The 14,625-nt window shown below is 33.8% G+C and overlaps 1 protein-coding gene and 1 pseudogene across 1 annotated transcript; both read left to right on the forward strand.

The window, feature by feature from the left end:
• Positions 1-2,551: 2,551 nt before the first annotated feature.
• LOC133043169 (olfactory receptor 6C2-like) lies at positions 2,552-3,505 on the forward strand. Its single transcript, XM_061124006.1, has one exon. It carries the CDS (start codon positions 2,552-2,554, stop codon positions 3,503-3,505), a length of 954 nt encoding a protein of 317 aa, XP_060979989.1.
• Positions 3,506-13,367: 9,862 nt separating this feature from the next.
• LOC133043389 (olfactory receptor 6C2-like) lies at positions 13,368-14,298 on the forward strand (annotated as a pseudogene).
• Positions 14,299-14,625: the final 327 nt, after the last annotated feature.

Genomic DNA, 14,625 nt, shown 5'->3' on the forward strand with positions numbered 1-14,625 from the left:
GACTTTGTTCTTGGGTCACCAGGGAATCTTTGTTTATTCACTTGGTTGTATTTTTATCAAATAAAGCAAAATGTCAAGCTAGATATAGTCAATGTGTTCATAGCCCTGAGAAGTCAGCATAGAAATTTTCCTCAAACTGGAGAAGATTTCTGACATTCCATTGCCTTCATATAATATTATATTTCTTTTTTTGAGAGAAGTTATAAGAATACAACAAGGAAATCCATGTAATTGTTTGAAGATGGATGCTTCAGAAAGATACCTCTAAGAAGCATCTTAGATTTGTTTGAACATGACAGTGGATTCATAAGCAAAAGTAACCAAAAGTTCATATGAAAATCTCCGTTCTAGCTATCATTTTCAACTTAGGAATTTTAAGACTGCATATGTTTCAACAAACAACAGAAACCAAGATTGATAGTCATAATAGTAAGTGAGATTGGTCATTTCAATTTTATTCAGGCTTGTGTGATTTAGGTCTTGCTATGCTTTGGAAAATATATTTTACCTGTCTTTTAAAAATTGAAAATGTGAGTGTTAAATTTCTATACTTGATAAAATACACTTTTTCATGTTTTTAGAATACAGTTCCTTTGGATATATCAGATATTTTTATTCACTAAAATATACTGGCATCTAACAGGATTAAAATTTGATGACCATCCAGAAATATATTAAATTCACATCAAAAAATAAGAAGTATATTCATTTAATTGTGTAAATATACTCCTCAGCTTCCCCACAGAATTACGTGACTGAAATTGCATCCTCATTAGAGATTCTTGCCCTCATTTCAAACATTTCTCTTGAAAAAGCAGGATAAACAAAAACCAGTTAGCCACATATCACTGAGTCTTCTTTTAAATCTTGTTTTATTAAACTTTGTGTAACTTTAAAAGGAAATAAACAGACTTTTTAGAACATTGGATGATATCCAATGGTAGTGATGGGGCTAAGTTCATTCAGTGACATGATGCATGTGTTGCCTGAGATTTAGAAAAAGAGTTGGAGGAAGGTAGGCAATGAGCAGCAGAAATATTTCTTACATATCAACTTACTCTAATTTAGTTGCTGATATATTTCCAATCCTTTTAGGCTGTTCTGTAAGACAAACCATGAACCTCATTCATTTCTTCTTCTTCATGTCGGGTACTGTAACCCTGAGGCCTTAGCTGCATTTTCTACTGAGACAGTCAGAGCTGACCCTGTCCCACATCAGTAAAGCAATACATTAGTTCACACAACAAAGTGAGTCCACATACACATGAATTGAGGGGTCCAGAGGGAACTTAATACATAAATAAGTGTTCTTTCTTAAGTGTTAAAATGGTAGCAAGCACTGTTTTCTATGGGAATGCAGAGGCTGGGATGAGAGATAGCATAGTGATCACACTTTCAGGAAACTTTCCAGAGGGCTTCAAGGTGAAACTGAAAATCAGTAGAAGTTATTCAAGTGAGTTGAAGACAGAAAGCATATGATGTATGAGAAGTATTTACCAAAAAAATCTGTCACATGGAATGTGCTCAGTAAGTGCAATCTATTATCATTATTGAAAGGAACATATCAAGAGGAGAAGGGAGAGAGATAAAGAGCATGTGTTTTATTTGTGACATAGTTTATATGAATGTTAAAATAGATATGTCAAATTTCATCTAAGAATCAACTATTACAAAACAAAGATATTGATTTACAAATGACCATCTGAAAGACATAGCAAAACATAAGAATTAATGAAAATAAAAAGGGGATATTAGTATGGTGAGATGTGAAAGAAGTGAAGAGAATACTAACAGACAGATAAAAGAGTCAGAAAAATACATCATCTGTATTATCTTTGAAGTTTATTTACCAGAGCATTTCAGGAAAATATAAACATATATTATGCATAAGTACAACTATATTGTGCATTAAGACATTCTATATTTTGCATCACAGTGGGTCATAAGTGATTACTTAGTAAAAGATAAACATTGATGGAAGCAGTATCAGGTGGGGAGCTGAAAAAGTTGTGTGTGTGTGTTTGTGTTTACATGCACATATGATAGAGTTTAGAGGAGTTGAGGGGAAGTGTATGCAATGAACAAAAATAGAAAAGCCAAATTCTAATACCAAATTCTTTAATCATAGAGCTCAAACAGAGATTTCAAGTGACTACAGAATGTGTGCACAGTGATCTCAACTGATCTTACATATCTTAATACTTTAATAAAGAAAAAAACATCAAGTAATAACATCAAACAGAAAACTCTTTTTTTTCATTTACTTTTATTAGTTGGAGGCTAGGAGGGAGGTGGGAGGGGGGATTGGAATGGGGGACACATGCAAACAGAGAACTCCTGAATATCACAAGACATCTTTGCTCCTACAAAACGACAGACCCACCACAGTCAAAAGTAGTCCTTTACAGAGTGAATATTTCAATTGTAAATATTTTAAAATAGTGATAAATAAGGAAAACCTTGAATATGATACCTTCCATACTGTTAAAATAATCTAAAATGAAACATTTCAACATTAACATGCAGATTTAACAGAACTCAGCAATCAGCAATGAGAAACAGTACAGTAACCACATTCATTCTGCTGGGACTGACAGATGACCCTCAACTGCAGGTTTTGCTTCTTATCTTTCTCTTTCTCACCTACATGTTAAGCATAACTGGGAATCTGACCACCATCTTCCTCATCTTACTGGATTCCCACCTTAAGACAGCCATGTACTATTTCCTACAAAATTTCTCCTTCTTGGAGATCTCATTCACATCAGCTTGTATTCCCAGATATCTGTATAGCATCATGACAGGTGACAAGGTCATTACCTACAATGCCTGTGTCAGCCAAGTATTTTTTACTGACCTGTTTGGTGTAACTGAATTTTTTCTCCTAGCTGCTATGTCCTATGACCGCTATGTGGCCATCTGCAAACCCCTGCATTATGTGACCATCATGAGTAGCATGGTCTGCAGAAGACTTGTCTTTTGTTGTTGGGTAGCAGGTCTATTCATTATAATCCCCCCACTTAGCCTAGGCCTGGAATTGGAATTTTGTGATTCTAATACCATTGATCATTTTGTCTGTGATGCATCTCCCCTCCTGAAAATCTCGTGTTCAAATACTTGGTACATGGAACAGACTGTTATCATCTGTGCTGTGCTGACCCTCCTTATGACAATGATGTGTGTGGCTCTGTCCTATATTTATATCATCAAGACAATTTTAGGATTCCCTTCTGCCCAACAGAAGAAAAAGGCCTTTTCTACTTGCTCTTCCCACATGATTGTGGTTTCAATCACCTACGGTAGCTGCATCTTCATCTACATTAAACCTTCAGCGAAGGACTCAGTGGCCGTTAACAAGGGTGTGACCATGCTCACTACTTCCATCGCTCCAGTGCTGAACCCTTTCATTTACATACTGAGGAACAAGCAAGTCAAACACGCCTTCAATAACTCAATCAAAAGACTTGCTATATTAAAAAAAATAAGAGAATGTAAAGCCAAATAAACACATACTGAACTTACGAAGTTTTGCCATCAGGGCAATTTACTCAAAACACTCTCATTCATTCTGGTCTAGTGAGAGCTTCTTCAGAAACATCGTTTATGAGCAGGTTAGCAATTTTTTAAAATTTAAATCCTAGCTTCACCTCCAAATTAAAAGTATCAAAAATGAAACACAACAGGTAAAACAGAAGCATATCACCAAATTAGACCTACCAAGAGAGAACAGTAAGTTGATAAATTTTTACATTTTCCAGAGAAAGAATAAGTAATGATTGCCATTAGTTTTTCAAATTACTTTCAAATGAAAAACTTTTAAATGATTTATTTATTGATTCACATAACAAATATGTATTAGGTAATTTCTTTGGGGTAGGTACAACAGAGAACAACTAGCAAAATTTTATTCCCATGTACTTTTGGGAGTGAACAGAAGCAATACTATGTTAAATAAAGCAAAAGTTAACTTGCAGAAAATAAGCACTTTTATGAAGTAGAATAATAAACCATTATAATTATGGAAATAATAAATAGCATTTTGCTAAATACTAATACTAAATACTAAAAGCTAAACAGAACAGTTTGGTACAGGCACAAAAACTGACACATTGATCAAGGGAAGAGAGTAGAGAGCCCAGAAAGAAACTCAGGCACCTATTATCAATTAATCTATAGTAAAACTAAATACTAAACATTAAAACAAAAATTACAAAAAATGCATGTTGAATTTTTAATAACAAAACTTTTAAACATTATGGTAATAATAGTAACACATACAGGCTCAGTCATGTCTAACTCTTTGTGACCCCATGGACTCTAGCCCATCAGGCTCCTCTGTCCACAGGATTTTCCAGGCAAGAATACTGTAGTGGGTTGCCATTTCCTACTCCAGGATATCTTCCCAATCCAGGGATCGAACTGGTGTCTCTTGTGTCTTCTGCATTGACAGGCAGAGTCTTTACCACTGCACCTCCTGGGAAGCCTCTTAAATGTTATAAGCTTTTCTAAAAAAAAAAAAAAAAAGAAAGAAAGAAATGAAAGGGAAAATTGGGAGAACGGATAACAACTATTTTGAGGAATTTAAGTATTTTGGTATTGCAAAAACCTGCCAGGTGCAGACACATATATTGAAATGCCAACACACAATGTCTCTAAAATAGGCAAGCACACATCAAAAATTAAGTAAAAGAAATAAAGAATGTAAAACCAGCCAGATGTATGAAATCTTGGAAAGTTACAAACATTTTCTAAAGAAATATGAAAAGCTGTACATAAAGGTATTGCATTTTTTAATGATATGAATGGTTATACATTGGAGGAACAGAAACTATTTACTACATTTCCTGGAAAAAGAAGCTTACACAGATCATCATCTGAAACCACTTCCTCTATTCACTACAATTTATGCTATATGCTCTTGAACCTACAGGCCTCTCTGTGTTCACATTTAGTCTTTTACAACTTCTATTTTTCTGTATTTTATATATATTCTCATTATTTATTGGATCACTCTTTTTTTCCTTCAGTTTTTTTGTTTGTTTGTTTGTTTGTTTTTTTATTTAATAGTCACTCAGTTTCCTTAAAAAATAAAACATAGCACTACTCTGTGATTCAACCAACCCACTTCCTGGTATATATCCAAAAGTACTGAAAAGGATCTCAAAGAGATGTGTGCACACTCATGTTCATTGTAGCAATATTCACAATAACTAATATGTAGAAACAACCTAAATGTCTTCCTACTGATTAATGGATAAGTTAAATGTGGTATATACACACAATGGAATACTACTTGGCCTTCAAAAAGAAGAAGATTCAGCAACATGTGAAAATATGGATGGACCTCGAAGAGAGTATCCTAAGTGAAATAAACCAGATACAGAAAGACAAAAACTTCATGATTTCATTTACATGAAATTTCTAAAATAGTCAATAAAATTAAAAACTGGAATAGTGATTACCAGGGAACAGGGTTGAAAGGGTCAGGGGAATGGAGAATTATTAATGAAAAGGCATAAAATTTTAGTTAAGTAAAATCCATAAACTCTAGAGACTTGCTTTACAACATTGTACCTATAATCAACAATAATGTATTCTACACTAAGAATTTGTTAAAAGGGTAGATCTCACAAAGTGTTCTTACCACAATAAAATCTTTTCAGAAAATATACACACATATACATTTTTCAGATAAGAGACAAGCTTTTATCAATATGATTTCAGTGAATAGCTAGATCTAAACCTTGATGCTAGTTAATATTCCTGTACATGATAATCAACCCATCATTCATCCGTACCTACTGTTATTAAAAGGGCTATTCCTTTCAGATTTTACATTTTTACAACATGTCTATGCTTCACCCTTGAAATTTTATGAATCATCAGAATATCCATTGTATATTTTCCAAAAAACAAAATGGGCTCAGAAATCAACACAGTAATCATAGCACTGGTACTGTTACCTTATCATGAACTATAAAGATCACTGGGCTGTGTGATTTTGTGACTTATTTAAAAAAATTACCTATATGTCATCATCCAGTTCATGACAGGATGCTCCTACAACACTTGGAATTTCTTAAGGGATGAGAGCAATAAAGGTATCTTACCTTATGTTAATGAGAAGATAAGGGAAGTCCTTAAATCACCTTCGGATGAAGCCTGGTTGCCAGGGAAATCAATCAATTGATTAGAGGATTGGAATTTACAGTCCCCAAATTGGAAAAGAACCTGATGCTAGGAAACACTGAAGGCAGGAGGAGAAGGGGACGACAGAGGATGAGATGGTTGGATGGCATTATCGACTCGATGGACATGAGTTTGAGCAGGCTCCAGGATTTGGTGATGGACAGGGAGGGCTGGTGTGCTGCGGTCCATGGGGTCGCAAACAGTCGGACATGACTGGGCGACTGAGCTGAACTGAACTGAAATCCCTCACCTCAGTGAAGAGAGAGGGTGCTCGCTGGAGATTTAGTTCAATGTACAGAGACCAATGATTTAAACAATAATCACTACATAATAAAGCCTCCATAAAACCCCAAAAAGATGGGTTTCAGACAGCTTCTGGGCTGGAGAACATCTGGTGGGGCTGAAACGGCAAACGGGATTCTGTTCAGGAGGCAGAGAATGAATTTCACAAACTCGCAAACACTCACGCAGGCAAAGTTTATGTTTAAAAGGATAGAGACACAAAGCCCTCAGCATAGACACTGAGAAGGGGTAAAGAGCCCCCAAAGATGGGAATAACAGCAGCTTTTATATCTTTATTAGAATTGATCTGTTCGTTATTGGTTGGCTCGGGCCCAGATATGTGTAATTTTTCATCAATCAGTTTAAATGTTGCAATGTCCAGTTTGTCATTTTTATGGCTTTCTTGGATCTCCCAGTTTCTCAGTTTATCTAGACATATCGACGCCATCACTTGACCCTTTCTCAAGACCCCCAGACCATTATTTAGGGGCTAGATGGCAACCCACTCCAGTGTTCTTGCCTGGAGAATCCCCACGGACAGAGGAGCCTGGGGGACTGCAGTCCATGAAGCCGCAGAGTCGGACACTACTGAGCGACTAAGCCCAGCATAGCACAGATGTGTGTTTAGGAGTGAATTGTCTGCCCAGAATGTTTCTCCTTGATAAACTAGACAGGCGTCAACGATTGTCTTGTCCTGGATCTGAATGTTTTATGATCCTCCGGACCAGGAAGACATTCCTCTGAATACGTGGAAACTGGGACAAATACAGATTTAGGCTAGTGGAGCCAAAACACTTGTGTGTGAGAATTAAAATTGAAATTAGAAAAAGAACAACGACTCTGACTTCTACACTGACTGCCTAACAATATCTACCTCAGTGCTTTCTCATAGAAATCCTTTTTCAAATATGTGTATTGTGACTATTTTCTTCTGGTCTGTGATTTGCATTTTTGTTTTCTTAACGATGTCTTTTGAAGAGCAGTTTTAATTTTGATGAAATCCAGTTTATCAATTTTTCCTTTTATGGTTTGTGCTGGATTGTGTGTCCCAAGAAATCTTTGCCTACATGTTGAATTACTCCAGTGCCTTTGTCAAAATCAGGAGGCCATGTATCTGTGAATTTGGCTGATCCATTTTATGTTATTTATCTGTGTGTTGTTGATCTTTTCACCAGTACCTCACTGTTTTTGTCACTGTAGCTTTAAAGTGCCTTTAATCTACGTACTGTAAATTCTGCAGCATTTTCAAGATTGGTTTGACTTGATATCAGCTGCTTCCCTTTCCCATAACAATTTTACATATAGCTTGTCAGTTTTTCTTAAAAAAAAAAAAAAAAATCCATCTGGGATAGTGATTGAAATTGCATTTGAATTTAGAAATCAATTTGGGAAGAACCGATAAATAACACTGAATCTGCCAACCCAGATGTGACATATTTCCACACTTATTTGAGTCTTTTAAAATGTATCTCAAAATAAATAAATAAAATGTACCTCAGCAATTTTTTTAGTGAAGAAGCTTTACACATATTTTCTCAAATATATTTCTAAATATTTTCTGATTTTTATGCTATTATAAATGGTATTTAAAATTTCATTTTCAAGTTTGTCTTGAGTGTATAGAAATGCAATTTTTTTCTCATGCATTTTCCTTTTTTATTATTCTTTTTTATTTAATTAATTAATTTACTTATTTTACTTTACAACATTGTATTGGTTTTGCCATACAATTTATTTTTGTACATTGATTTTGCATCTGAAATCTTATTAAATTCACATATTAGTTCAGTAGTCTTTTTTATTTTTTTATAAATGCCCTAGAATTTCCTGTGTACATAACCATGTATGAAATAAAGCATTTCTACCTCCTTACTCCAAATCTTTTTATGTATTAATTCTTCTTGCTTTATTGAAATAGCTGGAAACTTCAACTAGTACTGAACTGAAGTTATGTGAGTGAATATCCTGTCCTGTTCCTAACAATAGAGGAGAGCATCCAATTTTTTTACTGTTAAAATATGATGTTAATTGTAGGCTTTTCTTGCATGTTTCTCATCAGATTGGAAAATTTCCCTTTTAATTCTAGTTTCTGAGGATATGTGTATGTGTGCTGAATTTTGAGAAATGCTTTTTCTGCATGTATTGAGATGATTTTTCTCTCCTTTATTTTGTTAATGTGGTTTGTTACATTGACTGACTAATATTAAGCTAAACTTGCACTTCTTGTCCAAACTCTGCTTGGTCATGATGTATCATTCTTTTTATATAGTTCTGGATTCAATATTTTGTTTCATTTTTGTATCTACACTCATGAGAAAAAGTAACCTGTGATTTTCCACTCTTATAAATTCTATCTTGTTTTGGTGTCAGGTCTTGTTTATTTTGGGTGCATTTATAAGAATATACATTTTCAACATAAAAGTAAATATACTGTACACAGTGAAAACAAAACAAAAAGAGGGAAAAAAGAAACATTCCGCTACAGAAAGTCATCAAATGACAAAAGAAGAGGGCAAAAGAAAAAGAAAGGAAAAAATGAATTACAAAACGTAAAAAAAACTATTAACAAAGTGGCAATATGTCTAAATCATGAATATTTCTCAGTAATGTAAGTGAACTACTTATATATGCAATAGTAAAATTGAATATTAAAAAATTATAAGGGAAGAATGCCATGATTATTCCATTCAAGTGAAACACAAGTAAAAGGTAAATCAAATCTGATTTAGAATGACAGAAAGATCACTGGCTGCCTAGAAATAAAAAGTTTACTAGCAAAGGATATGCCAGAAATTTGTGGGAATATGGAAATGTTTATTGTCTTTACAGTGAAAGTAAATGCTTAAGGAAGTACATATTTTGAAAATTCACTAGTTAAAATATTTTAAAGGTTCCACCTGTTGTATGTAAATTTTACTTCAATCTGCAACCCAGCCTTGACCTACATTGGTCCACAAATGAATAAAGGTAATAGTTATTTAGAGGAAAAGCAATATCGAGTGTATGCATAAAGATACTCTTATATACATGACTTGAAGGAACATACTAGTTATTAGTTATTAGTAGATTATAGTTCTAAGTATGTATCTCAGTATCTCAGAGAAATTTTACTTTGATCCAGTTTTCCAGACAATATACATAAATATTTTTTAAAAACTTCTTGTCATATTTTTATAATTGTAGAAAATATAAAAGAAGCTAAAATGATTAAAGGTAATTAGAAACATCATAATTATCTATAGAGTGATATTTTACAATGGTAAAACTGGAAGCAACATTTATTTACAACAATGATAAATTTGAATTTAAATGCTGTTGTTACAGTAATATAGTGAACTGAAATTAAATAGGTTTAAAATGATGCATGCAAATAATTATTGAGACATAAATAGGCTCACAAATATCTAAGTGTAGTCTTGTTGTTGTTTAGTCACTCTGTCATCACCAACTCTTTGCAACCCCATGGATTGTAGCTCAGCAGGTTCCTCAGTTCATGGGATTTCCCAGGCAATAGTACTGGAGTAGGCTGTCATTTCCTTCTCCAGGGGATTTTTCCAACTCAGGGACTGAACCTACGACTATGACATTGCAGGTTCATTCTTTACCACTGAGCCACCTGGGAAGCCCAAGTTTAAAATAACTGTGACAATCTGAGTACCACAGCGTGGAAGCATTTTTAATAATGTTCATGCATTTGTAATTATTACATGTGATACACACGGATATATCTGCAGGAGTATAGAAAAGTATGGAAGGACATGCTCCAAATTGTTACCTTTCATTTCCTCTATTACCTCTTCCTTTATTCTTTTTCACTTTAATTTTTCATTGTCATATGTCTCATCAAATGTCAATATATAATATATTCATTTTATAACAAATAGAAAAGTAGAGAGAGAGATCTATCTTCTTTACCTTACACAAGAATTAGTTAAAAGAAACTGGACTATGTTTTGTTTTTAATTAAAGTCAGTTGTCCTCCCAGTCTGTAAAGTGATTCTGTTGTTTTTCCTGTCTCTAAAGGTTGTTTTCCCTCTGTTGCTATACTAGTTTGCTTGTTTCATTTACCGAAAGGTCACACGATACAAGATGATTACACAGATGCTTCATTAGTAGTTTTTGATCCTGAGTCACCAAGGACTCTCTTATTTATTAATTTTTGTGGCAGATTCAACAAATGAAATAAATATTAAGGGTGACACTGGAAAAATCCTCTCTCTGAGCATAATAGTTCAGAACATCAGCTTGTCCAAAACTACTAGGAGTTCCTTTGAGCCTGCTTTTCTTCTCACTTATTGAAAGTTTTTATTTTCTTTTTTTTAAAGCTGTTTCCTAGATTTGTCTTAGCACTACATCTATTGTGAGGAAGTTGATGTATTTGAAGACAAAAAAAATTAACGAAATTATGCATTCCCAAGTTGCTGTTACTGTAGAAGTGACCAGATTCAATCAGTGTTGTTGTTGGTGTTCAGTCACCAAGTCATGTCTGACTCTTATTGACCCCATGGACTGCAGCATGCCAGCCTACCTTCTTCCTCACCATCTCCTAGGGTTTGCCCAAGTTTAAGTCCATTGAATCGGGGAAACCATCCAACCATCTCACCCTCTGTTTCCCATTCAATCAATAGTAACCAGAAATTCTCATACTTCTAATACTATTTGCATTATATTCATTTTCAAGTTGTAGCTATAAGAATAGTTGTAATTAAGTAACTAGTAGAGAGAGGCTGTGATTAACAGTCAGAATGTAAGTGTTATAAATTATGCACTTCATTTACATTTTTTGAGGCTTGGGTAATATTTGTCTCAAGTAAATTAGTCTTTCCTGATTGTACAAAATTTATCAGTGGAAATTCTAATGTGGGTATCAGTTAAATATCATTTTCAGAGCACTTTAATCGTGGATGGTATATATTTGTTGATAAGATTATTTTGAGCTACAAATAAATAATAGATCATCTAAAAATAACTTAATTTGTATACCATGACAAATTAATACACCTGGAAACTAAAAAATGAAAACAAGTGGCTGAGTATGTGCTTGTCCAGCAAAATTCAAGACTGGGAACAGAGATGGCGTTGGGAAACAATGAGCCTGGAGGGAAGACTATTCCAGACCAATAGTCTATGTGAAGTATCTATTTCAACATCAAGTATATAACAAAGGTCCAAGAAGTATAAAGTACCAGTTTGGTTATTAAAAAATAAGAGGAGAGTGTGAAAAGTCAAGAGTTTCATTTTGGAAGTTTCATATTTGCAGTGCATTTGGGTATATACTGAAGATCAATCATTTTGGAGATAAGTTCAAGAAAACACTCAAAATGAGTATATATGTTAAGAAGTAAAGCTTTGGGTAAAAACTTGCAATGAGTAGTAAGTAAATCAAAGAGATCTAATGTACATATTGATAGCAATATTATATTATAATATATAAGGTGATAAGTATCCACTACATGAACAATCATGTTGCAATTATAAATGCATCAGAGTAACACCCTATACACTTTAAACTTACACAATGTTACATGTCAAATGTATTCAATTAAAAAAAAAATCAGGAAAATAGTAAAGAAATGCTAAGAACTATCACCATAGAGTTCAGGGGAAAAAAAAAGTGTCTAGATATTAGAAAGCCAAAAGATGACAGGAAAACATGTTGGGATTAATGTGAGTTATGAGATAATTCTATAACTACTGTGTGGTTAAAACTAGACAATTCTTGTGAAGTTTCCTGAACTCTAGCAGCCAAAAGAAGATGAACTTTGGCATAAATTGCTTCATTAGATTTATTGTGACAAAATGTGATTACAATGTATTGATGATTGAATGTATGGTCTCTAAAAGGAAAACCGTTGTTGACAAGGTCACTGAAATAGTTAAAATTTGTTTATTACTCATTTTCTGCCAGGCACTTTTTATAAGTACTCTAAATGTTAACATTTTATTTTTCAGCATTACATATATATATATATGTAAAGGATAATAATATTATTTCCACTTTGTAAATGACATAACTGAGTCAGTGAAAGCAAGCCATGCTTGAAGAATATGCTTAAGAATTTAACCTGAATTATTTGTAGTTAGTAATATTAATAATAGCACTTTGGAATGTGTCTTAACCTTAACAGATTGAAAACCAAAAAAATTGTAGTAATTTTTTACATCCCTATATGTTTACACCCAACACATAGTTATTCTACATCATGTATTTGTCATCAAAATATTCCTTGTCTTCTGTACCACAATAGGAAATTAGTGTAATTTTAAACTATGAGATAATTATGAGATAAACTATGAGAAAATTATGAGGTAGAGTCAGGGGCATAGGTAAGTAAGAAAGAAGTTGTTTAAAGGAAACATAGACTTTTAAAATTGTAATCCTAGAGCTCAACATACTCAGTACTGGATGTGGAATGCATTTAATGAGACAAACTAGTTGTGATCAACTGTTTCAATAACAAAATTTTAAGGAAACACATGAAGGTAAAAATGAAAGTTTAAAATTCAGCTTTATGAGTCAGTCTGTGAACAAGAAAAAACTCTTACTCTCACAAAACATTAGCAGCTAAATCCAAATATAAAGGGAAAATCAAATCCAAGACATAGACAAAATATAAAGTGGAAACAAAACATAAAATGTAATGAAGAAGAAGCACCAATAATATTTCATAGTATGTTATAGATAAAGCAATTCTGATTTTTTAATCTCCCCTGAAATGATCAATAATACACAATTGTGGAACCCAGGATACCAGCATACTGAAAATATTTGCGAACACGAATTTTTAATGGCTGTGAGTTTGTTTGCATAGTTTTGCCTTCATTAATAACCACTCTATGCATATTAAATATTTCTGAATTGTAAATGCAGATTGAGTAGAAGTCAGGATTCAGTGATGAGAAACCACACAACTTTTATCCAGCTGGGACTACTGATGATCCACAGCTGAACATTGTGATTTTCATCTTTTTATTTCTCACCTACATGTTGAGTGTAACTGGGAACCTGACAATCATCTCCCTCATCTTCACAGACTCTCACCTGAAAACTGCCATGTACTTTTTCCTGTAAAATTTCTCCTTCTTAGAAATCTCATTTATATCTGCTTGTATTCCCAGACAATTCCAGGTGACAAGACAATAGCATATAATAACTGTATCAGTCAAATATTTTTTGCTGATCTTTTTGGTGTAACTGAATTTTTTCTCCTGGCTACCATGTCCTATAATTGATACATGGCCATCTGCAATCCCCTGCATTACGTGACTATCATGAACAACATGGTCTGTAGAAGACTCATCCTTTGTTGCTGGATGGCTGGCTTGTTGATCATAATCCCTCCACTTAGCCTGGGCCCACACCTGGAGTTCTGTGACTCCAATGTTATTGACCATTTTTTCTGTGATGCAGTCCCCCTTCTAAAAATCTCATGCTCAGAAATGTGGCTTAAAAAGCAAATGATCATAGTCTGTGCAGTGTTGACCTTTATCATGACCCTCCTGTGTGTTGTTCTATCATATATACACATCATCAAGACCATTTTACGATTCTCTTCTGCCCAGCAAAGGAAAAACGCATTTTTCACATGTTCTTCCCATTTGATTGTGGTCTCTGTCACCTATGGAAGCAGTATTTTCATCTATGTTAAGCCTTCAGCAAAGGACTCAGCTATTAATAAGGACTCAGGTATTAATAAGAGTGTTACAATGCTCACTACTTCAATTGTTCCTATGCTGAACCCCTTCATTTACACCTTGAGAAACAAGCAAGTTAAACAAGCCTTTGGTGATGCAATCAAAAGAATTGCATTATTCTCAAAGATCTAATGGAATTTGCTAATGTAAAGAAATAAATGTTTCATAGAATGATCATTTGTTCCTAAGTATGTATCTTTAGGCTTTTGAGTCATTTCTTTCCTGGTATGGAAACTGTTTCAGGCAGCTCTCTTAAAAAGACAGTATTATACATTTCTGGGAAACAGAAGAATGACGTTACACACTGACAAGACTACCAAAGGCCTAACAATGAAATGAAAGAAGGAAAACCTACAAGTTCATTATGCATTTTGAACAGGGTGATTGTATGATTATTTTTGCCTTTTTCTAGATTTCAAGACAGTTTTTTGATACCATTTCAAGTATTAGAATAGAAAA

Source organism: Dama dama, chromosome 22 (assembly GCF_033118175.1).
Source record: "Dama dama isolate Ldn47 chromosome 22, ASM3311817v1, whole genome shotgun sequence".
NCBI lineage: Eukaryota > Metazoa > Chordata > Mammalia > Artiodactyla > Cervidae > Dama > Dama dama.